A 24,842-nucleotide genomic window follows, 5' to 3' on the forward strand; every position below is an offset into this window, starting at 1 on the left:
CGGACGACTCCGCCGGGGAGCCCCCGCCCTCCGGGAGCCGCGAATGTGGGGGAAGAGGTGGCGGGGTGGAGGAGGGGCGGCCGGCGGATGCTCCGCCCACGCCCCGCCCCGCCCCGATTATAGCCGATGACTCAGGGCGGAGCTCCGCATCCAACTCGAGCCGCCGCCAACTTCTCTGGATGGGGCCAGAAGTTTCTAGCCGGCCAGTTGCTACCTCCCTTTATCTCCTCCTTCCCCTTTGGCAGCGAGGAGGCTATTTCCAGACACTTCCAGCCCTCTCCGGCCACGTCACCCCCTCCTTTAATTCATAAAGGTGCCCGGCGCCGGCTTCCCGGACACGTCGGCGGCACTCCCGACTCTCTGCTCCGGCCGCGGCCAGCGAGCGACCCTACACCTGGAGGTCCGGCACCCCGCGACCCCGTGACCCAGCACCCCGCGACCCGGCACCCTGCAACCTAGCACCCCGGCGGCCGCCCCTCCGGGCCGACCCCGACCCAGCATGAGCGCAGCCACCCACTCTCCCATGGTGCAGATGGCGTCCGGCAACGGCGCCGGCGACCGCGACCCCCTGCCCCCTGGCTGGGAGATCAAGATCGACCCGCAGACCGGCTGGCCCTTCTTCGTGGACCACAACAACCGCACCACGACGTGGAACGACCCGCGCGTGCCCCCCGAGGGCCCCAAGGTGAGCAAGGCCCGCGCCGCGCCCTGGCCAGCGGCTACCCCTCCACCTTCCCCCTCAACCTCCCATCGACGGCCAGTCTGGGGACAGGGCCGGGCGGGGGCGGCTGGACTGGGCCTGCGGGGACGCGAGGCGCCAGGTGCCCGCCGGCCGCAGCCGGTGCCTCGGAGGTCAGTGAAGGCCGCCTGGAACGCACGGATCCCCAGGAGGACGCCAGCTCCCAGGGGGGTCGGCCTGCTGCGCCCCCCACGAGCCCCCTCTCCAGGCCCGCCCTTGGCCGGCGTCTGGGCCAGTTTGGGGAGGTTCTCAAGAGGACTGCCCTTCCTGGGCCGTGTTTGGTTTCCGGGGGCCAGGCGGGAAGTGGGACCTGCGCTGTGGCACCAGGTTCCGTCCACCGGCTCCATTCGAGGGGCCCTGGGCCAGGAGACGACGGGTGGCCGGCCTGCTCAGCACCAAGGCCCGGGCCAGGCCCGGCCACGGTCTCCACCCGGCTTCCAGGGCTCAGATCCTCTTTTCTCTGCTGACCGTGCTTTGGCAGACGCCAGGGGACCGTTGGCAAGCTTCTGTGGGGGTCCTTTAGGGTCTCTTAGGAATTTTACTTCCTCAAGTTCCTGAACTTGGTTGAGGGTATCTTGACTTCACTCTCCCACCTCAGGCACAGAGTGACTCAGGAGACTGATGTAAATGCATTCCTTTTCTTGTTTTTTTTTCCCTTCTGTATTTGAAATTAAAACTGTATTAATGTTTGAAAGTTGTCTTCACTACGAATATATTCTAGTATGACTTGTTAAAAACAAGATGCAATCTTCCAGGCAATTTCTAAACTGAAGATGCCAGACTGTCCCCTAGTTGGCTATCGCCTTAGATACTGCCTCACCCTGGTCAGAAAGAGATTTTTTTTTTTCTTTTTTAATATCAGTACATTCCCTTCCTTGTTATGCTACTAAAATATTTAGGATTTGTTTCTTATCCCCAATACACAAATAATTTAGTAGTAATACTTTTGTATTAGAAGTACGTCTTATTTACATATATGCAGGGGTGTATATACTACTTAATCCTTAGAACCATGACAATTTGAAAATATAAACTTGGAATGAGTCCGTTAATTTAAAAAATTATAACTAATTGTACTGCTCTTGTAATTCTCTATAACTTTGAGCTTTTTCAAAACATAAAGCTTGGCAAAAAGAAATAGACTTGTAGTAGTGTTACATTGTCTGGGCAAAATAAAAGACATAAAGAGCTGGTAAGTTATTATGAAGATTTAAAAATTCACAGAATTAAGAATGTTTTATAAACCATTGTTTTAGAAGGAAAAAATCTGTGTTAACCACCTTCAGTTTTATGCAGTTTTTTCCTTTAAAATATTTATGAAACTCTGGTGCCCAACAGTGAGATATTGTACAATCAGCAGCTTATACTTATAAGAAATTAATTGTATATTTATTCCTGAAAATTATTTCAAGAGGCTGTAATTAGCTGGGATCGACATAACCATGTATTCGTTTTGACTGTTCAGCCCATTATTGAGTGAAACTAAAGCTCATTTCAAACCAGCTCTGTTACTGCAGCCTGCAAGGATGTAGATCTTTACTGAGGCCAAAATAAAAAAAAAATCCTGTCATTTTGAGGCTTCCTTCCTATAGAGACAGGAAGAGTCAGAATCCATTGGCGTTGTTGGTGGTGAGTGTAGATCAAGTATGAACATATCCACTGTGAGTTCAGTGTACATGCCACATCTCTGGCACTTGGTTTTCAACATGAAACTCACCCAGCAGGTTGAGATCTTATGTATGGTGGATGGGTTAGGCTGTGGTTTTACAAACTTTTTCAAGGGGGAAAAAAAAACAGGTTAAGTTACTATTATTTTTCTCAACAAGTGGAACATAAGAGCTAGTAAATCAGAAGTTTGATGCTGTAAAAGTTGATTTGAAAATTTAACAGAATTTTAAAGTCGAAAGATGGTTAAAGATCTTTTAGCTCAGCCTCTATTTTTCTGAGAAAGAAACCCAGAGAGTTCACATGTGTTTCCAAAGGCCATTCAGCCAGTACCAATAGCAAAGAGAGACCTACACCAGAAGGTCCTAATTAAGAGGCAGTTTATTGTTCAGAAGAAGGTAGAAGAGTCTTAAATTTCTGTGAAATTTAAGTGTGAACTGTGCAGGCTGGAGTACTTGATTGTTTTTCTGCCCTTCTGGCTTTTGTGACTACTTGGATGGTGATGGCTGGATGTGATCAACTCAAGAAAAGAGCTGCTTACCAAATTAATTGAGATTTTTCAACGTGGCACTAGAACATAAGGAAAAAACTAACATTCACTTTGTTAGCTCTGCGGGCTTCATGGCTTTCAAGACTGTGCTTTGATGTACACAAAACAACTATGGGACTAATTCACTTTAACTTCTGTGAATGATGGAAAATCTTTCAGTCAGTTCAGTCGCTCAGTCATGTCCTACTCTTTGGGACCCCATGGATGCAGCACGCCAGGCTTCCCTGTCCATCACCAACTTCTGGAGCTTACTCAAACTCATATCCATTGAGTCGGTAATACCATTCAACCATCTCATCCTCTGTCATCCCCTTTCCTCCCGCCTTCAGTCTTCCCCAGAATCAGGGTCTTTTCCAATGAGTCAGTTCTTCTCATCAGGTGGCCGAAGTATTGGAGTTTCAGTTTCAGCATCAGTCCTTCCAATGAACATTCAGGACTGATTTCCTTTAGGATGGACTGGTTGGATCTCCTTGCAGTCCAAGGGACTCTCAAGAGTGTTCTCCAACACCACAGTTCAAGAGCATCAATTCTTTGGTGCTTTCTTTATAGTCCAACTCTCACATCCATACATGACTATTGGAAAAACCATAGTCTTGACTAGAAGGACATTTGTTGGCAAAGTAATGTCTCTGCTTTTTAATATGCTGTCTAAGTTGGCACTAGAACATAAGGAAAAAACTAACATTCACTTTGTTAGCTCTGTGGGCTTCATGGCTTTCAAGACTGTGCTTTGATGTACACAAAACAACTATGGGACTAATTCACTTTAACTTCTGTGAATGATGGAAAATCTTTCAGTCAGTTCAGTTGCTCAGTCATGTCCGACTCTCTGGGACCCCATGGACTGCAGCACGCCAGGCTTCCCTGTCCATCACCAACTTCTGGAGCTTACTCAAACTCATATCCATCGAGTCGGTAATACCATCCAACCATCTCATCCTCTGTCATCCCCTTTCCTCCCGCCTTCAGTCTTCCCCAGAATCAGGGTCTTTTCCAATGAGTCAGTTCTTCTCATCAGGTGGCCGAAGTATTGGAGTTTCAGTTTCAGCATCAGTCCTTCCAATGAACATTCAGGACTGATTTCCTTTAGGATGGACTGGTTGGATCTCCTTGCAGTCCAAGGGACTCTCAAGAGTGTTCTCCAACACCACAGTTCAAGAGCATCAATTCTTCGGTGCTTTCTTTATAGTCCAACTCTCACATCCATACATGACTATTGGAAAAACCGTAGTCTTGACTAGAAGGACATTTGTTGGCAAAGTAATGTCTCTGCTTTTTAATATGCTGTCTAAGTTGGTCATAACTTTTCTTCCAAGGAGCAAGTGTCTTTTAATTTCATGGCTGCAGACAACACCATCTGCAGTGATTTTGGAGCCTCCCTAAAATAAAGTCCCTCACTGTTTCCATTTTTCCCCCATCTATTTGCCATGAAGTGAATATCCTTCACTAGCACTTTATATCAGAAATTGGTTTCTTAATGTGGATTGAGAAAAGAATTCTGGCAAAAAACAAAGGGTGATTTTAGAGGAACTGAGCTAAGAGGATCCTCTGAGCATCCTTACCTTCCAGGGAAGATGCTGTCAGTCAATCAAGAGCTATTCACTGAACATGAAAAACAGAGAAAGCCCTCTTCAGGGGAAGACAGTTTCTGGGGTGTCTGCAGTTTAGTCATATGGATAAATGAATGACTTTCTTGGAAAGAAGAAGACTAGAACTTTGTGTATGGTTTAGTTTTATTTGCTGTTGTCTTAGAGTTGATCCTCTCCCATTTCCCTGAGGTGTTTAGAGTGACCTTTCATCCCATTTTTAAAGAGGGGGCAAGTGAAAGAATCTTGCCCTTCACTGCAGAGGCAGGACAGCTAAAGGCAAAGGCTTTGGGCTTACTCCAGCTCCACTCTGAGAATCTGAACCTCCCCACCTGCAGTCTTCCTGGATATCGATTTTCTGCACATGTCTCTTGGCAAGTTCCTACCAGTCCAGGCCCCTTCTCTGGCAGAGGGCTTGGCATCCTCTTTGAGACGTACAGTTTCTATGCGGGCCGCTCCTCTGGCTCGCCTTGTGAAATAAACAGAGGCCAGATGCTTTGGAGTGTGGCGCTGTGCCGCTCCCTCGCAAACCTCCCTGGGCAGAGGAGCAGGGCGGTTCTAGCTTTTCCGGTCCCGGAGGTGCCTGGGCACGGATTCCCGAGCCTGGCAGTCTCCAGGGAAGCCTGAGGAGAACACAGGTTGCCAGCTGTGCGTACTCCCTTGTTGGGTCCAGGTAGCTCAGGGTAGGACCCAGAAATCTGTATGTCAGAAAAAGCTGCCCTGTTGGTTCTTGATTCTGGCACCTGGGCACTTGGGAGTCACCAAAGGACAATGATCCCACATCCTAGAGGGGGTGGTGTGGGGGAGCTATGACTTTGTGTGCACCTGTGTGAGCCTTGGCATCCTCAAAGGATCCTGCTTCACATCTAAACCTGCAGAGCCATCTCCCGAGCCTCCCTTCCTTCCTGGTTAAACTCAGCAGGTGCCTGAGTTTCTGGGGATGATGACGGGGATGGCAGGGGGAGGGATGGAGCCTGGCAGGGTGCCAGTGCCAGGTGTGGGGAGGTGATCCCCAGACCCTTGTGAACCCCAGGAGAAGCAGGCCAGAGGCTTGCCCTGCCGGCCAAATCTCACCACAGTCGTTTGACAGATTATCCTCAGGCCCTATAGGAAACAGATAGGAGCATCCTTGCAGAGGAACTCAGAGCTGGTTTGAGTTTCAGTTGAAGCAGAGACCCATTTGTTCCCCTTCACGTTCAGGAGAGTTTCCTGAATATTCCGAGAGATGAGATCATCTTGTGGTTTGCAGATCGATCGCTAGCTCTTGTGCCTCTTAGAATCAGAACACAGGAGAGGAGCGGCCATTCTTTCCTTTATATTTCCAGCCAGTTGCACTGACTCTGGAGCAAATGTCTGTATCACAGATGAATAGCAATTTGCTGAGGGTTTGATAAAAAACATGGCCAAACAAATGCCTTTGGAGCCCAGCTCATCCAGGACCTTCGTTCTCCCCTCTGAAGAACAGTCCGTGTTTGGCCTATGCAAGGCCTGACCAATAACTTGTTGCCTGTGTCGCGGTGTATATTTGCCCTTTACAGGGGGTAGAGACAGCGCGCAGGAACTGTGGCGGCGGTTGACGTTAGCCAGGGCCGGGAAGGCTTAGCTGTTTGATGCTGTTGGGGCTGCCTGTGAGTCAGGAAGCCTCATACCACCCATGAGGCTTGATTAGCGTTGTCCTTGTTTCTGGAATGACACACAGCTGCCTTATATAAACCACTCTACACGTTGGTTCCTTCCCATTGACATTTAAAAACGACCTGGCATTTTTCGTAAAAATTAGGAAGCCATGCATCAATCCACACCTACTCTTTCTGCTTCATAGTTTTGCTGTGTTAATGTTGCTCTTAAAATGTTTAAGACGCCTTATATAGAGAAGCTGGGAGCAGTAGCTGAAGGCTTTGCTTATTGGGAACCTCTGAGGATCCTCTAGTGCTGATGAACTGCAAGGAAACCTCTCTGATACCTGACAGAGTTCTCCAGGCCCTCCCGGCTCCTCATGGCTTGTGAATCAAGTCCGCATGCCCATGATCCTTTTGTGCCTCAGCTCTCAGACAAAAAGCTGGATTTGTGAAGTGAGGCTCCAAGTCCCCTCCTTTTGCAGATGTGAAAGTTGATCTCCAGCCCTTGTTTGGCATCGTGCGGCCTGGTGAGATAGTTGGTGTTGTTCAGTATTCATGTATTTCTAGGATGATTTCTTTGGGGGCCTTGGCAGCTTTTCAGCCAGTCAGGCAGCTCGCAAAAGCTTGATCAGAGAGAGTTTCTGTAGGAAGGGAGGAACTGATTTTTTCAGTCTGTCAACACCTTTGTAGACATGTGCCAGACACAGGTGGGTGCTTTTACAAACCTTATCTCTTTAAACCGTCAGAGGCGCTCACGAAGGTGGAAGCTGTCAGATTCACCTTATACACGAGGAGACAGACATGCAGAGAGGGGAGGTGCCTGGCCTGAAGCCTGTCAGCTGTGACAGAACAGACTGTTGTGAGCAGAGCTTTGCCCCCACCCCAGGTGACAGACTTGATGCTAGTGGGCCTAGCTGCTTCTTTAAACTTAGACCTTTATACTCTGAGCTCGCCAGGCACAGCCCCGATTTTAAACAGCCTTGAGTCCATCTCCTACAGCTCATCAGACACATTGGCTCCTTTCCTGAGCCTGGGTCTGAGCTGAGAAGACAAGCCCCGGTCTCCGCTCATTCATCTCTGCCGAAATTTTTTGAGTGCCCGCTCTCTGCAAGTCATGGTGTTAAATGTCACACAGAGGACAGTTCTGCCTCCTTCAGGGCCATTTTCCACAAAGCGTTTCCCCCATCTCTCCAGTTGGAAGCAGCCCATCCCGGCTCCAGATGCCACATTACTTCAATTTGAAACTTTCCTCCAAAAGGCAGCACGTTCCTGCTTTGCCTCGAGGTCACGCCCCTGTGGGCTGAGCGTCCCAGAGGCAGACTCTGCGTCTCTTTCATCTCTCTGCCTCTTCAGGGCCTGGCAGGGTCCACGGGCTCAGTATGTACAATTCTGTGTGGAGAAGAGGAAAACATGGGCCTGGGCTCTGGAGTGGACAGGCTGTTGAAGACAAGCGTCCCTTCCTGACGTGCGTGTTGCAGGAAGCCTTCTGTCGGTTCCTAAGTGGCGTCAGCCTCGTCCCCAAACGTCTCCCAGTTGCCGGTTCCTTTTTATTGAATTTCTGAATGGCCTTTTCTCCACAGGGGACTTGGGTATTGATTCCCTAAGTTCATCCTTACGTATTTGGAGGCGGTCTTTTTTTTGTCCCCGCCAGTGACACAGCATCTTAGAGCCGGCCTGCCAGGGAGGTTGGTTGCTGTCAGCAGCCAGACGCCACTAAGCCAGGGCTGTGCGAGGAGTCTGTCTCCAGTTTTTCCGTTTGTGAGGCTGGCAGTAAGGTCAGACACTGTAGAGCGGCAAAGCCTCTTACTCACTGTCGGTTCTGAAGACCAGGATTGCCGATTGTTCGCTGCCTCCATAATATTGTGTATAGCGTGTGTGTGTACTCAGTCATGCCCGATTTTTTGCAACCCTGTGGACTGTAGCCCACCAGGCTCCTCTGTCCGTGGGATTCTCCAGGCAAGAATACTGGAGTGGGTTGCCATTTCCCACTCCAGGGGATCATCCCGAGCCAGGGGTCAAACCCACATCTCTCGTGCCTCCTGCACTGGCAGGCGGATTCTTTACCCCTGTGCCAGCTGTGAAGTCCTATGTACATTAAGTGCCTCCTGAGAGCTCCCCCACCCAGAGCTGCGTCCTGAGTGAGGGAGATGAGACTTAGCCCTGAAAATTCCCTAGCATCCTGTTGAAGAACAGGCATTTCCTATTTTGAAGTAACTTCCTTGGTTTCTTGAAAATTTAAAGTAGAATTGTTGTATTTTTTTCAATTACGTTAAAAATTCTTTCTTGGACAAAGAATGAATGAATGAATGGTTTAGAAGTGGAAACGGCAGGAAGATAGGAAAGAACATGTGTGTAGCAGGGAAGGCAGCCACATGGCTTTTTTGAATGTTCCAGATTATCCCACGGAGCCTGAGGGTCAGAGTAGGACCCGGCTCTGCTGCTGGGCTGGACCTGGGTTCACTCCCAGCAGAGGCCCTGGGTTGGGCCTGAGGAGTCTCCGGTCTGTGGTGACTCAGAACTGAGTGCCCCACTCTCGCTGCCCTGCCTCAGCCAGGCGGTGACTCAGCATTGAGCCTTGGCTCCCTGGCCTGGAGCACACTTGAACTGAATGTTCCAGGTCTGCGCCTCAGCTCAGCTCCACCGGGCGAAATGAAATGCTTTCCCTCCTGCTGTGATTTCACCCCCCCCCCCCCCCCCCCCCCCCCCCCCGGGAAGACAAAGGGTTTGCAGATGTTCGTTTGTCCTTAGCCATCAACAATCAGTAATCCCACAGTGTAAGGTGTGACAGGAATAGCGAAAGTGTTCACATGTCCGGTGGTCTCGGGTAAAATCACTCACCTCCCCCCTGCCCAGCCTCAGTCTCCCCTTCTGAGAAATGGGCGTACACCAGTACTCGTCCAGCGGGATTGTGAGGAGCCAGGGCCTGACCTGAGGCGTGTGTGCAATCTGTGGGCCCCAGCCTCCACCAAGAAGTCGGAGGGGATTCTCGGAGAGGCACTCGGCTTCCCCACACAGTAGAGAGTGCTGTCTGGATGTGGGTCTGCCGATTCCCAGATGGGCATGAAGTCTTGTTTCCCGAGGCAAGGCCTGTTATGGCCCCTGAACCACCTCAGCTGACTGTCCTTCCACCAGTGTCTTGACGCCCTCAGCACCCTTCCTTGGGGGTTCCTATGCCCCTCATGGGGGGTGCACAGGAGCTGGGCAGGAACTCAGTGTGGGCGTCAGCCTTCTGGAGCCTCAGCCAGACCTGTAGCCCACAGCCCCAGCAGCTTGTAGCCTTGGCCCCAGATCCCCTGCCCGAGACAGGCCAGGGCAGTTGTGTGTTCTGTGTTCTTCAGGGAGTTCTGTGTTTACCGTCAACCCTATGATTGAGGGGAGGGTCTCTGCCTGGGCCTGAGGACAGTGCCAGCAGGAACCAGATGCCCAAGGGTGTTGGGGGGTCATCAGCCGTGTGCACAGGTGGTCTGGATGCTACCCTAAGGGGCAGAAGGAGAGGGAGGGGGTTTCTAATTTTCACCACCCTCTTGAGGGAGTGTGGTTGTTGGGAAAGGAGTGCTTTGAGAAGCTGCTTAGGGTGGGGTAGGAGTTCCCCCCCCAGAAATTCCTCCCAGGGCTGCCACCATCTGTCAGTCTCCCCTTGCTTGAGCTGTGGTTGATGAATTGGAGATTTGACTTTTTTTCCTATTGGGGAATTGTGTTTTGTGCAAAATGCATGTCCGGTAAAGCCAGCACCCTGCTACCAACAGATGCTATGCATGGCTGGCCTCTGAGACAGAACCTTGAGAAACCAATGGAAATGTACCCATGGGGGTGACGGGGTCTCTTTATCTAAATTCAGACAAGAGTTTGCTTCCAGATACGGAGATTTCAGGTACTTTTTCGTCTGTGGCTTGTGGCTTTAGATTGATTAAAGCAGATCCCTACCTTTTTTTTTTTTTTTTTTCCCTGAGGAGGAAGTAGGTAGTTTTTTAAATACCCTGAAGCCACTGAGTTCAGGAGCTGAACTCCCAGGATCCAGGGTTTTCTTCTTGGTTTTGCAGCCACTTCCCCTGTGACCTTGGGAACCCTTGAAGGGGGCTCCAGGGAGTGAGAGACTCTGAGCCCCGAGCACTCTCTCCAGCAGGGGACATACTCAGCTGTGGCCCACGACTTACATGCCATGGAGGGACACCCTGGGGATGTTGAAGGGACATTAGCAGACTTTCTACTCCTAGGCGACTCCTTCTGCCCCAGCCTGGCTTGACTCTTCCCCCTGGGCCTCAGGGCACGTGTGCAGGCATTACAGTCACTGCAGACTGGGTGTTGGTTGTCTGCAAGGCAGCCCCTCCAGGGTTGGGGGCCTCCTGAAGGCAGAGGCGAGTGTAGGGCTCAGAACTCTGGAGTTGTCTTTGGCTGTGTTTGCTTCCAGTATGAAACATTAGATAACATGTCTTAACAGAGAAAATGGCATCCCTGCTAATTAGTGCTCTTAGGACTCGCAGATAAAAGGGCTTCAAACTTTTAACAGGCTCATTACCAACTTGGGTGAGACCACTGAGGAATTAAACCTGAATTTACAACTTTCTGAACAGTAGGCCCAACCAGCAGTTGCTTGGGAGAAGCTGGGTCCATCAGTAACTATTTGTGGAATGGAAGAGCACGGTTATACAGGGCACAGGACAGCTCAGAGTTCACGGACACTTTCTTGTGCCTCATTTCACTTAAATTTGGCAACAGGTCCTGGGAGGCATGGGGATTTTTATAAGCTAGGGGACCTGAGTCTCAGTAGGAAGGAGTCCTGTCCGAGAGCACGCAGCTGGCAAGCAACGGGGCGGGATTGGAGTCCAGGATGGCAGCTTGGAGATGGGGGCTCACTCTGGTTCATTCCTACCTGTTGGGACACGGCTGCAAAGAGAAGCAATGTCATGTTTTTTAAAAAAAGTTTTCCCTAGTAAAAGCGCATAGGGACACCCATCTCAGTAATCCCAGGATCAGGGCCACATACTTCTTTAAAAAAAAATTGCTGTTGGAATATAGTTGATTGACAATACTGTGTTAATTTCAGGTGTACAGCCAAGTGGATGAGTTATACATTACCTATATCCACTCTTTTTTAGGTCTTTTCCCATGTAGGCCGTTACAGATGTATTGAGTAGAGTTCCTTGTGCTATTCAGTAGGTCCTTATTAGTTATCTGCTTTATGTACCATAATGTGTATATGTCAATCCCAATCTTTTCAGTTTATCCCCCCTTCCCTGCTGGTAACCATAAGTTTATTTTGTACATCTGTAACTCTGTTTTGTGGAGAAGTGTACATACTCTCATAACGGGTATATTAGATAAAACCTTCAGTCACCTGGGACTAGATTGCTTAGAGTGTAGACTCCTGTCCCACCAGGAGTGCTGTAAACAGACTGTGGTGGATGTGGACTTTGCTTATTATTCAGAGTTTGCCCGGTGTCTCTTATGTGCCCCCAAACAGGGTTGGGAGCAGTGGAAGAGACCCTTTACCACACTGTAGTGGGAGCTTCGAGTTTGGCTGTGGGGATGTAGGTATCTGTTTATATATCACATTGGCAATAATTCCTGCTTCTTTTCTGTGGCCTACAATACCAAATGGAAGGTTTTGTAGGACCTTGAAGCTCAGGTCTCTGTGTGCGCTTTAGAAGGAAGCTTTTCTTTTGTTTTGCTTCCTGCCTGAGAGAGGCAAGCCCAGGCCACTTTATTTTGATCCAGGTCCTCGCTAAATGGGGAGTCCCAGGATTCTTCTTTCCCTTCATCTTTTTTTCCCCCCCTTGTTTTAGAAGTCTTGGAAGTATCATTAGTAAAAGTCACTAGCTGACAGGCATGAGGCTCTTTTGGCCTAAAAACCCAGTTAATAGAGTGTGTCCTACTTAAGACTCCAGGGCTGTCAAGGCGGTGGTGCTCTGAGTTGCCTTTGTGGCTGTTCCCCTTCATTCAGAGCGTGGTTTGTAGCTGCTCGGCCCACGTTTTAAAGAACACTGCACTGTGGAGCTGAGGTTGGGGCTCATGGGGGCACTGTTTTTGGGGCTTATGGTCCCAGCCTGCTTTTAAGGTCCCGAGTCTACTGTATAGCACAGGGAACTCCTCCTCTTCCTGAAACTTCAGGGCACCTTGAATTCCAGCGATTACTGATGTGATTTAACTGAGTACAGTTAAGAGTGATCATTTTTAGATTTCTGCAGCATCAATTTTTCCTTGTTTTTGAGCCTTATGTGGGTGTTTATAGCTAGGAGAGATCTTGGGATCAGAGGTCAGGGAGAAGGTCATCTGAAAGGACCCTCGTTTAGAGCTGTGCTCCCAGGGCCGTTGGGGCTGGGTTTCCCCACAGACCTTCTGAGTCAGACTTTGTTAGGACTGAACAGTGAATCTGCATTTTTTTTTTTTTAATTTCCTGGGTGTTCCAGACGCCACTAGTCTGAGAACCACCGATTTATAGCACATCATTTCACAGCTCAGGAAATTGGGGGTGGGAGGGTAGGAGTAAGCTGCTTCTGTAGTGCCTCCTTAGGGGCAGAGCTGGCTCTGGGACCACGTGCAGTCTCTTTCCAAGTCTGTAGCTGTCCCTTAGTGCCCACGCTGTTACTAAAAACCAGTGGTGAAGTGTAGTCATCCTCTCAGAGTCCCTTGGACTGCAGGAGATCCAACCAGTCAATCCTAAAGAAAATCAACCCTGAATATCCACTGGAAGGACTAATACTGAAGCCAAAACTCCAGTATTTTGGCGACCTGATGCAAAGAGCTGACTCACTGGAAAAGACCCTGTTGCTGGGAACGTTTGAGGGCCAAAGGAGATGGCGACCGCAGAGGATGAGATGGTTGGATGGCATCACCAACTCAATGGATGTGAGTTTAAGCAGACTCCAGAAATAATGGAGGACGGAGGAGCCTGATGTGCTACAGTCGATGGGGTTGCAAAAGTCGGACACAACTTAGCGACTGAACAACAACAATGAGTAAATAAGACCTGTTTGTAAGCCACACCCTTGTCCCAGCTCAGAACCTGACCCCAGGCTTATCTAGTAGTAATACCTGATATTTGCTAGGGCAGGTTTTGGCTCATCTGAGGCGATTTTTCCCGCTTTTCATCCTGGCCTTCTTATGGAGTTGTTTGGCACCTGCAGAGGATTTTAATGTAATGCCCAGAGAAGAAGAATTGGCCGGTTCATTTTATAAATTAGTGCAGTGAGATAAGCAGTGGAGTCAGGCTCTGATTTCCTAATTGGATTTTGTATGAATGTATTCCTGATGGCTCTGCCCTCAGATAAGGATAACGAGCTGAGCTGACTGGAGGGTAATTCTGTGATGCTGTCACCGCTCCTCAGGAAGCGAGGCAGGCGGTGATGGGGAGGCCGGGCCGGCCGTCGTCCGCCTGGTCATCTTGCTGGCACCCCGTCCCTGTCGCCCGGCCTCACAGGAGCGAAACCCCCGGGAGACGGAAGCCCCGTCCCCAGCGAAGTCAGGGCAGGGCAGGTAGTGCGTCTTCTATTGAAAGATGCCGGCCAGCAGAACCAAGAGGCTTGGGCTTGAACTTGAGAACACTTCTTACGGGACTAAGGAGACATGTTCTAGACGTTTTCTAGGATAATTATAAAAATTAATAATATATATTTATTATATATATTTGAATGTATAGAAAGAAAGTGAAGTCACTCAGTCGTGTTCGACTCTTTGCGACCGTATGGACTGTAGCCCACCAGGCTCCTCCATCCATGGAATTTTCCAGGCAAGAGTGCTGGAGTGGGTTGCCATTTCCTTCTCCAGGGAATCTTCCTGACCCAGGGATCGAACCCAGGTCTCCTGCATTGCAGGCAGATGCTTTACCGTCTGAGCCACCAGGAAAGCCATTTGAATGTATACTTAACTTTAAATACATAGTCATATAAATACTTAATATAAATTAAACATTTTAAAGTCTTCCCCGCCCTCCCCCCCCCCCCGGAAAAAAAGTACATCTTTCCTTTCACTAGACTCGGATGAAACACCACAGAAGGTAAAAAAGGGCAGTGTGACTCTTCTGGGTCCTCAGTTTGGTTCGTAGACCTGAAGCATTTGCTGCTGACAGGGCTCTAACAAGAGCAGAGCGGGAGCGGAGGCGGCATCAGCACCCCGTGCGGACCTTGTCGCGGGCGGGCGTTTCACTCGGGTTTAAATTTTCGTTCACATAGAAGTGTTAGTTTTCTAGTCCATAGACGTGAGATGGTTTTTTAAAACTTACCTCAGGCCGTGTTTTCTAAACAAAGCCTGCCACACACCCCGGCCGCCGCCTACCAGAGCGTCAGGGCTGCCTGCCTTCTTTTAGACACGACAATCGTGAAGAGATGTGTGGGGTTTTTATAAAACGGCATGAATGAGCCATTCGTTCACTCGGAACCGGGAGTACAGACCTCAGAACTATAGGAAAGCAGCCTCCGGGCCTCTCCCAGCCTCCCTTCTTTCCAGCTTGGGCCCCTGACGCCCCCGCCCCGGCCTAGCGACCACGCTCTTCCCTCCACTGACCCCAGCGCTGCACTGCTCCCGAGACCCAGGCCAGGTATTGGCTGTGCTCTCACAGCCCCGGGGCAGGCAGAGCTGCTCCTCTGCCCTCCTCCCCTTTTTCCTTCCTTTTTCTTCCCTTTCCATTTTCAACTGAGGCACAAAATATATTCAGCGAGATGCATAAAATGTATTGGCAGGCCCGCCCTCAGACCCTCTGGATCCAGGGGCTTCCCCCAGGAGTGGCCAGGCCTTACTCAGCCAGGCCTCTCTAAGGTTTCCAGGCCCCGGGAGGGTCTGAGGTGGAGGCACAGATAACAGCAGGGTGGTGGGGGGTGGCCGCCCTCACGGGTTCAGCCTGGGTAGTGTGGGTGGACTGAGGCAGGAGATGGGCAGTGTGGGGGCTCCAGAGACGAGGAGACTGTGAGAGACTGCTCTTATATATGGGTGTACACTCATTTATCTCCACCACCCAGAAAGAGAGAGAGCTTTTGCATCTCCTCAGAGGGTCCCTTCCCAGACGACTACCATTTCCTCTAGGTGTGTCCACCTTCCTGACTCTGGTTACCACTGGTTAACTGAGTCCTTCAGATTTGATTCCTTTGACCCTTGGGAGTCTTGAGTCGAAGCATCCTGTGCCTGTTTAAGAAGGGACTGCCTTTCAGCCCCCTGGGCAAACCCCTCTCCATGGGCTCTCGTAACAGCTTACTGCAGACCTGAGAAGTGGGTGTTGCTAGCTCCACTTTCTAGCAAAGGGGATTAAGGCTCAGAGAGGTGAAGAGACTTACCCCCAATGAAGCAATGGTTACTAACAGAGGTAAGAAAGAAGGCGAGCCTTCTTTAGGAAACCCCACCTTACTAGAAAAGCCCAGGTGGGCCCCTGTGCTCTCCAGGTGGCCATCCTGTTTGTTTCACGCAGCCCCCAGCCGGCAGGGATTGGGCCTTGCTGGTGTAAACCATGGTACCCAGTAGCTTGGGAGCAGGGCCAGCCAGCGGACGAGGGCTGCTAACTTGCCCATCTCTGCTCTACTGTGTGGCCAGGAGGAGGCCAGCAAGGACACTGCCCCCCGCACTTGTCCAGGCTCCGCTCCAGGCTGGAGGGATGGTGCCCCAGGGCGAGGACGAGGTGCCCAGCCGGCCTGTGATGAGTCAGCACCCAGCAGCACAGGCCTCCTTCAGCGCTGCTGCTGCCTCCCTTCTGGTGCCCGTCTCGTGGCAGGAATGCGCTTCTGAATGTGACGCCTGGACCCACTCCCTGCTCTTGGGTGACCCCAGAGTTAAGCAGGCTAAAATAATGCCGCCACCCTGAGCACGTGGGTATTCTAATCTGAGAGTACCGCCTGTCTGCCGGTGTCCCCAAGGACACGGCAACACCCGGGCCTCTCATGAGTGCTGGGAGGCCCGCTGGGGCGGCGAGCTTAGCAGGAGGGCAGAGAGAGGTTCACGGGTCTGAAAGATCTAAGGTCCAGGGCTTGCCCTCCTTGTGACCAGCTTTGCCCCAGCGGGAATAGAGCCTCAAGCCTTCTGGTGTTTGCCGTTCAGGGGGATGCCTCGTAAGGAGGCATAATAGTTTGTCCACTTGGATGCGTGGAAGTGGCATGAATCCTCAGCCTCCTCCTCTGTGAAAGGACCCTCTAGTGCTCAGGAGATGGTCAGGACAGGAAGCCACAGGGGTCCCTGGCTTCAGTCGCCCAGCCTCTGCTTGGTGAGGAATGACATTGCCTGGTGAGTGACTGGCCAGCCTTGTTGTCTGAAACAGGATCTTTCTCTGTGGTACATCTGGAACTTGGCCTTCTCAAGGGTCCCAAAATAGCCAGGCCACTGAAGGGAGAACTTCATGAGAGGACATAGGAGGGACCCCAGCCGCTCCTCGCCAAGCAAGCTTTGTTGGCATCACAAGACCAGCACAACTAATCCCCGGGTTTTGTTCTCATCCTGTGCCTCTTCTGCGTTCCTCGGGTATCTCCCTTTCTTGCCTCTTGTTCTGAAAATATTCCTGAGGAAGCTACCTGCCCGCCGCTGCCCCTTCTCTGCAGATTTCTGAGCTGTGGCCTGTGTCGGGGTCCCACGCGAGTCTGCGTTGTCAGGAAATGTGAGGACCGTTTAGGAAGCCAAGATGCTGGCTGTAATCCCCTTAGCAAGTTGGCATTGGACCCTCCTAGCATCTTCTGATCTGGGTCTCTGAAGGTTTGGGAGGCTGTCGGGGACTCTCCTGTATGCAAGGCTGCCTTGTCATCCAGAACAAAAACCTGTCTTACCAGTTCGGGAAACTGGGACTTCTCCTGTGCTTCACAGATACCTTGCTTGTCTCTTGCTTTCTCTTGATGCTTCTGGTTCTTAAACTGCTGGGCCAACAGCAGCTTCAGCAAGGGAGGAGAGGTCTGGAAGAAGTAGGGGATCAGGGGAGGTACCCACAGTTTCTGTGCTCAGCTGTCCTGGCTCCTAGCTGGCACCGTGGGGCCCAGAGTCACTCTGGAATATCGGAGCACGTGGCATTGTGCTTTCTCTTGCTCGGGGCTGTTTCCTTCCCAGTTTCTAACAGGTCTGTGTGTCTCCTCTCACTTTTAGGAAACTGCATCCTCTGCAAATGGGCCTTCGCGGGAGGGCCCCAGGCTGCTGCCCACTAGAGAAGGTCATGCCGTGTACCCCCAGCTCCGGCCAGGCTACATTCCCATCCCCGTCCTCCATGAAGGTGCCCCGAGCCGGCCGCACCCTGTCTTTGCATACTCCCAGCCTGGGACGCAGCGCTTCCAAACCGAGGCGGCTGCAGCGGCTCCCCCGAGATCCCAGTCGCCCCTGCGGGGTGTGGCGGAAGCCAGCCAGCCAGATAAACCGAGTGCACCGGCTGCAGCTGCTGCAGCGGGCCAGCCTCCAGCCTCCCATGGACCCGAGGTAAGGAGAGGCCTGGCTCACAGGCCTGTATGACCGTGACCTGTGCAGGCAGGGGGAGGAGATGGCGGGGAGCTGGGTTTTGTGCCTCCTGGGCTGCCCCAGACCACAGATGACCCCAGACCCTCATGACAACCCCGTGAGATGTGGGGCATCGGGGCCTGGCCGGCGTCACCCAACAAAGATTGCTTGCTGACAGCCCTATGTCCCCCCAGCATTTCACAGGCTGGTTTTTCAGGTGAGCAGAGACTGTGGTTTGTTTCTGAAGCTCCGGAATTGGGGCTCAAGAAGGGGTAACAGCTTGGTCCAAAAGCATAAAGTCAGAAGTGGCATTGCAGGGCGTGGAAGCCTTGCCTTCTGGCTCCTCCTGTGATACCCCTCATTCCCACCGAGCTGTGTGTGCCAGAAGCACAGAGAGGCTCTGTGTCGTTCACTCAGTTCAGTGTTCACGGGTGAGTGTTCACTGCTCGGAGCTACGCTGATGTGAAAATGAGACCGCATGCCTGCCCTCACAGTGTCTGCTGTTTAAAACAAAGCATAAAATTATTTTTTCAGGTTTTAAGCCTGAGGTCAGCACCCTTGCACTAACAGTTAAAGCCATGGTCCTTAACCTGGTTCTTAGCTGAGACTTGAAGGCCAGTGGACCCCAGCAGGAATCCTGAGCCATAGGCCCTCTGGGTTTTCCTGTTTGCACACCATCCCACTGTGTCCCCTGCGCTGCTCTTGAGCACAAATGCTCACTCCATGTGAAAAACATAGTTAATGGAGGCATCAGGTGGTGCGGTGGTAAAGAACCCACCTGGCAGTCAGTACAGGAGAGGCAAGAGACGTGAGTCAGGTCCCTGGTTTGGGAAGTTCCTCTGGAGAAGGAAATGGCAATCCACTCCAGTATTCTTGCCTGGAAAATTCCATCCACAGAGGAGCCTGATAGGCTGCAATCCATGGGGTCACAAAGAGTCGCACATGACTGAGCACACACTCACACAGGAGGCACTTACCCTTTCTTGGAGAGGCAGCGCCTATATTTGTAATGTTTTTGTTGTAAAAATCAAAAGGGATGCGTCAGTCAGAGAAATCTTCACAAATTTAACCTAGCAGGGGCCTTGGAAGCCAGCTGGGGAAACACTCTTCTGCTCTTCCAAAATAGAAAGTAGGCTGTCAGGAAGGGAGAGGGGCCTGGCCTGCCTTGGTCCATATGGGGACGTGGTTCCCGCTGCCCCCTGGGTTCTCTGGGGATAAGCAGGAAAAGAGTTCAGGAAAGAGGAAATGAAATGACAACAATAACTAAAACTCAGTGAGCACTTCCTGTGGGTGGTGCTGGTGCCAGACACACCCACTGATTCTTTTACAGAATCTTCAAGTCAGGTGAGGAGGGGTTACTCTTTTCTGTACTTTAAACGTAGCTCGTTAACAGTAAAGAATCTGCCTGCAATGCAGGAGACCAAGGTTCAATCCCTGGGTCCGGAAGATCCCCTGGATGAAGGCATGGCAACCCACTCCAATATTCTTGCCTGGAAAATCCCGTGGACAGAGAAGCCTGGTGGGCTTCAGCCCATGAGGTCGCAAAGAGTCGGATGCGACTTTGCGACTAAAACAACAAAGCTGTCGGGCTGTTGAGAATTTGAGCCCAGGCCTCTTGACTCCTGAGTTCCCAGTCTTAACAGTACATGTGGACCCTGGAAAGGCTTAACAGGTGGGAGGTTGTATTAAGCCTGCCACCCTGAACAGGCACGTACTGGGGGCAGAGTCGGAGAGCCAGGCAAGGGTGCCTCACAGGGCCATGTGTCTGCGTTCTGTGTCTTGCAGCGGTCCCAGTCTCCAGCGGCCTCAGACTGCTCCTCGTCCTCCTCCTCAGCCAGCCTGCCTGCCTCCGCCGCTGGCAGGAGCAGCCTGGGTGGTCACCAGCTCCCCCGGGGCTACATTTCCATCCCTGTGATACACGAGCAGAATGTCACCCGGCCAGCAGCCCAGCCATCCTTCCACCAAGCCCAGAAGACGCACTACCCAGCTCAGCAGGGCGAGTACCAGACGCACCAGCCTGTGTACCACAAGATCCAGGGGGATGACTGGGAGCCCCGGACCACGTGGACCGCATCCCCCTTCCGGCCTCCTGTCCGGAGTGCGTCCAGCCGGGAGGGCTCTCCAGCCAGAAGCAGCACACCAGTGCCACCCCCGCCATCTGTCCGTGTGCAGACCACGGTCGACAGGCCTCAGGTATGGGAGTCGGTGTCACAGATGGGCTGGGGTGGCATCTCTCCAGGGCCGGAGGAGCTCTGTGCAGGTGTCCTGGGTCCTCTGCCCTCATCAGCCCTTCCTGGGGAGACCGAGATCCCGGAAAAATGCTGGTCACCAGCAGATGCGGGCGAGGGCTGTGAACCTCTGGTGCCTTCTACAGCTTTTGCTTGTTCTTTGTAGCAGCTGCCTCAGGGGCAGAGTTCCAGCCACCGTGATGGGGAAAGGTGGGCAGAGCACAGCATCACACATCTGGGGCCCAGGTGTCCTCTGCCCATCATACCCTTTCAGGGCCCTGCCACACCCCACTCCACACTCCAGCTGCAGCCTCCATCTCCTGCCTCATGGATACCCCTTCTGCACCCTGCTGGCCCTTTCGTCTGTTGTCTCCTCTCTTGTTTCTTTGCTCACACTGAACCCACTTTCTGAGATGCCTCCACAATCTAAACTTTTCCCATCCTCCAAGGGACAAGCCAGTCTTGCTGCTTCCGTGCAGCCTCCTCATCTTTTCTCAGGGTGCCTAGTCTCTTACAGTTCAGCATCTGATTATTCTATGCATTTCGGAAGTGTTCATCTGCTCTCTTCAGCTCTGCTCTGACCTTGACCACAGGCAGCATGTCTTACCCTTTGCAGTAAAGGACTGTGTTGCCCAGCTGATGCCGGGCCGGCTGGGTGGCTGGGACACCTCCCTGCCTGTCTGGTGAAAGTCACAGGCAGTGCCCGTTTAACCTTCGGTAGAGGCATGCACTGGCTTTCCAGGTGGCACTAGTGGTAAAGAACCCAGCTGCCAATGCAGGAGATGTAAGAGATGCGGGCTCAATCCCTGGGTCAAAAAGAGTCCCTGGAGGAGGGCATGGCAACCCACTCCAGTATTCTTCCCAGAGAATCTCATGGACAGAGGAGCCTGGTGGGCACAGTACATAGAGTTACAAAGAGTCGGTCATGACCGAAGCAACTTAGCACAGCACACAGTACAGAGGTGTGCAGGCACTGATCCCTGGGGAAAGCAGTCTTCTGGTTTTAGAGCCACAGAGTACCCAGCAGCCAGGGCCCCTCAGCTGCTGAGTGAATTCTTGACCACTGTTCTTAAAAGGAAAGTCCCCTGTAAACAAATGGAGGGCATCTTCTTCTTACAAATGGGGACACTGTCCAGGGCCCTCTAACAGAGTGCTTTCCTGTTACTGGCTTTTGTTTTTGTTTTGTTTTTGGCTTTTCTATTTGGAAATTTCTGATTCCAACCTTACAGAATGGAAGTCCAGTATACGTGAAGGTCATGAAAGCAAAGATTCAGCCATATTCACTGTTAATGTTTTACTCCATTTGCCTTGTCATTTTTCCTCTCTCCATATATTATCTATATTTTTGTTTGAGATTTAGTTATAAATAACATGCCCCTGTCCCCTAAAGATGACAGCAGGTGTTTTCCTAAGAGAGCTACCTTCTCATTGAAACTACATTAGAATGATCAGATGTAGGACAGTTAACATCTTTACGACATTACTGTCTCATATACAGTTTGTTTTCACATCTCCTGTAGAGCAGTTTGCCCTTTGTTCTAGGATGCCGTCTAGGATCGTGAGCATTGCATGCAGGTGTCATTTGCCTTTAGCCTCCTTTAATCTGGATCAGTTTCTCGGTCTTTTTCTGCTATCATGACCTTGAAAAGTTTTTGAAAAGTACAAGCCAGCGGGCACACCCCCTCTTAAGTGTTTCTAAAGTCACTTGTTCAGCTATTGCTTTAAAGCCCAAGGAGAGGCGTGTGGCTAGTTCATGAATGCCAAGGGCCAAAGTTGAGGACTCCTGGTTGGCAGAAGAGATTTGATGGAAAAGGAGGCTAGTGGTGTTCAAACAGCCAAGCGTCCATCAGATCCTTAACTTAAACTCAGTAATCCTTTCAAATGGGAAAGAAGTGCTCATTTGCCAAGCTGGCAATGTTTCCTCTCATATCTTTCCTATATATTTTGTGTAATTGGTGAAACAATATTTAATCCTATTTCCACTTAATCTTACTTGTTTGTAGTGGCCTCCCTTTCACAGCTTATTCAGAGATCCCATGTTGGAGGCTTGCAAAGATTTGACCTAATTGAATATTATAGTGGGATATAATGTTTTTAATATGGAGTACTTTACAAGTATTACAGTCTAACTCCTGTTTCCCAGTTGATGAAATCAGAGTGTGTGAGATTTTTTTTAAGGGGGTTTTAGATATTCACTTGAATGCTGGATGAACCAAGTTCCTTCTGTTGCAGGCATAGTTCATTTTTTAAAACACGCCTCTAGCTTATGGTCACATTAAAGAGCATCTCAGCCTCTGCAGCCGTGCAGTCAGTGTGGAGGTGCTGTACTGTGCCAGTATCCACTCTGGCACAAGTGCGTCCAAGCAGAAGTCGTACAGGTTACCCATTTGGGGCATCTTGCTTATTCTCAAAAAAATACATCAGTCTGGGCAGAAACCACAACGCTGTCATAGGTTTTATTTATTTATTTATTTTTTTGTCATAGGTTTTAAAAAAAAAAAAAAAGACGATTATAACTTTGCTGAAACAGGAGATGGGAAGGTCACACCCTGAGCAGAGACTTTCACGCAGAAGGGGGCAAGTGGCAATTATTACTCCACGGCTCCATCCCCTGAAAGTCTGAGTCACCCAGGACTTTGCTTTGAGCTAAAGTAACTCAGGAGTCAGCATGAGTTTGGGGTATTTTCCTTTTTGAAAAATTATGTTGGTTTTCTTTTCATTGCCGTAAGAATTCCATCTTCAGAAAAAGTCAGTAAGAGATAACAGACTGAGAGACCAAGGTAACAAACGGAAGCATAACAATGGTTTGGTTACGTATAATGCATGTGTGCTAGTCATGCTAAGTCTCTTCAGTCATGCCTGATTCCTGGGGACCCCATGGACTGTAGCCTGCCAGGCTCCTCTGTCCATGGGATTCTCCTGGCAGGAATACTAAAGTGGGTTGCCATGCCCTCCTCCAGAGGATCTTCCTGATCCAGGGATCGAACTCAACATCTTGATGTCTCCTGCATTGGCAGCTGGGTTCTTTACCACTAGCCCCACCTGGGAAGCCCCATTATACATGATGAATACCATATTTTATTCTTGTAACTGGTGTCGGTTGACTTTGAAAATCTCTTTTATACTGTTAAACTTTTTAAAAGTCGTTCCCATTTCCTTCTAGTCAGTACTAGCTACAAATGACCACCTGTGACTCTCAGCCATTAAAATTGTCTGTGTCCTTGCCTCTTCCCCACAGCCCATGACCCATCGAGAACCTTCGCCTGTTCCTCAACCTGAAAACAAGCCAGAAAGCAGGCCAGGCCCAACTGGACCAGATCTCCCTCCCGGACACATCCCGATCCAAGTGATCCGAAAGGAGGTGGATGCTCAACCTGTTTCACAGAAGCCCCCGCCTCCCTCTGAGAAGGTGGAAATAAAGGTTCCTTCCGCTCCGGTGCCTTGTCCTCCTAGCCCCGCCCCTCCTACCATCCCCTCTGCCGTCCCCTCTGCTGTCCCTTCTGCCGTCCCCTCTTCCCCCAAGAATGTGGCTGCAGAAGAGAGAGCAGCCCCCAGTCCTGCCCCTGCAGAAGCTGCACCCCCTAAACCAGGAGAGGCTGAAGTGCCCCCAAAGCATCCAGGTGTGCTGAAAGTAGAAGCCATCCTGGAGAAAGTACAAGGGCTGGAACAGGCTGTGGACAACTTTGAAGGCAAGAAGACGGACAAAAAGTACCTGATGATAGAAGAGTATCTGACCAAAGAGCTACTGGCCCTGGATTCGGTAGACCCAGAAGGACGAGCTGATGTCCGCCAGGCCAGGAGAGATGGGGTCAGGAAGGTTCAGACCATCTTGGAAAAACTTGAACAGAAAGCAATAGATGTCCCAGGTCAAGTCCAGGTTTACGAACTCCAGCCCAGCTCGCTTGAGACCGATCAGCCACTACAGGAGATCATGGAGATGGCTGCAGACAAGAGCAAGAAGAGTGCTGGAGATGGAGAAGACCCCAAAACTGAAACCCAGCCGCCGGAAGCCAAAGCAGCAGCAACTCCAAACCCCATCAGCACAACAGACACAACTGCTAACCCGGCAGCACCGTAGTCTCTACAAAGTGAAGAGTCAGCCCTGGAGACTGGGAACTGATTGTGTGCTTTAGGGAATTATAAGTTGCATGCATTTCAGGGACTTAAAATCAGTTGGTTTTTACTCTTCATAGCCGCTTGGTACGCAGTAACTTGGGTGGAGGCAAGACACACTAATAAAAGGGCTAAAAAGGAAAATGATGCTTTTCTTGTGTTCGTATTCCGTACAAATAAAGAAGTTGCTTGTTACAAGTTTAATAACCCCATAGCTTGTTTTGGAGCCTTCTCTGTATGGGCCCCATGTGTTAGCCATGGATGTGAACTATCTTTCTAGCTCTGGATTGAAGGAGGTTTTTTTGGCAGGGGGAGTAGATGGGGAGTCAGTTTCTCATCACTAAATATGAAGCCCGTTTTTCAGAAATGTTGCCATTTTAATAGGATGATTTTTGTCATCTAATAGCTATGATACTTTAGATAGAATAAAATGTGTAAGGAGCCATAGAGATAGCTGTATGTGGAATGACTTTAATGCTATGTGTAAAAAAAAGGAAAATAAAGTAATAATGTAACTCAAAATGTCTTCTGTGGTTTCTGAATTTTGAAGAGTGGCAGCATCAAGATCGACTTGCACTGGCTTCAGGAAAAATAAACAGCAGATGTGTTTACAAGCCTGCTCTGGGATTTGTGACATCCCTACTGGTGTGGCCCATGAGAAAATGAGTCTTGGTCATTTTTCTGTCTCAGGTTGCAGCCGGAACCTGGGAAGACCCAGGGCTGTAAACCCAGGTAATGGGAATGTGCCCATCACACCTCTCTGACTGCCCCAGCCGAGGTGCATCTCTGCCCACCTGGCCCCAGGCCACCTGCAGGTCTCACCAAGCAGCTGCGTGGGTTCAAAAGTGCACAGAGAAACCAGTTTCCAGTATTGCCTGAGGTTGGCCCACGCATTCCTGGAGTCCAGGTCACTGGGGCTTGGGCACGTGTTCTGTGAGTGTCTTGGGGTCATCTTGA

The 24,842-nt window shown here is 50.7% G+C and overlaps 1 protein-coding gene across 1 annotated transcript; it reads left to right on the forward strand.

Annotated features, from left to right (window-relative positions):
* Positions 1–180: 180 nt before the first annotated feature.
* Positions 181–24,407, forward strand: BAG3 (BAG cochaperone 3). The gene is made up of 4 exons (XM_006048434.4): positions 181–685; positions 17,203–17,526; positions 19,330–19,737; positions 23,011–24,407. The coding sequence occupies exons 1-4, from the start codon at positions 500–502 to the stop codon at positions 23,848–23,850; spliced, it is 1,758 nt and encodes a 585-aa protein (XP_006048496.3). The 5' UTR covers positions 181–499; the 3' UTR covers positions 23,851–24,407.
* The last annotated feature ends 435 nt before the right edge of the window (positions 24,408–24,842 follow it).

Source organism: Bubalus bubalis, chromosome 23 (assembly GCF_019923935.1).
Source record: "Bubalus bubalis isolate 160015118507 breed Murrah chromosome 23, NDDB_SH_1, whole genome shotgun sequence".
NCBI lineage: Eukaryota > Metazoa > Chordata > Mammalia > Artiodactyla > Bovidae > Bubalus > Bubalus bubalis.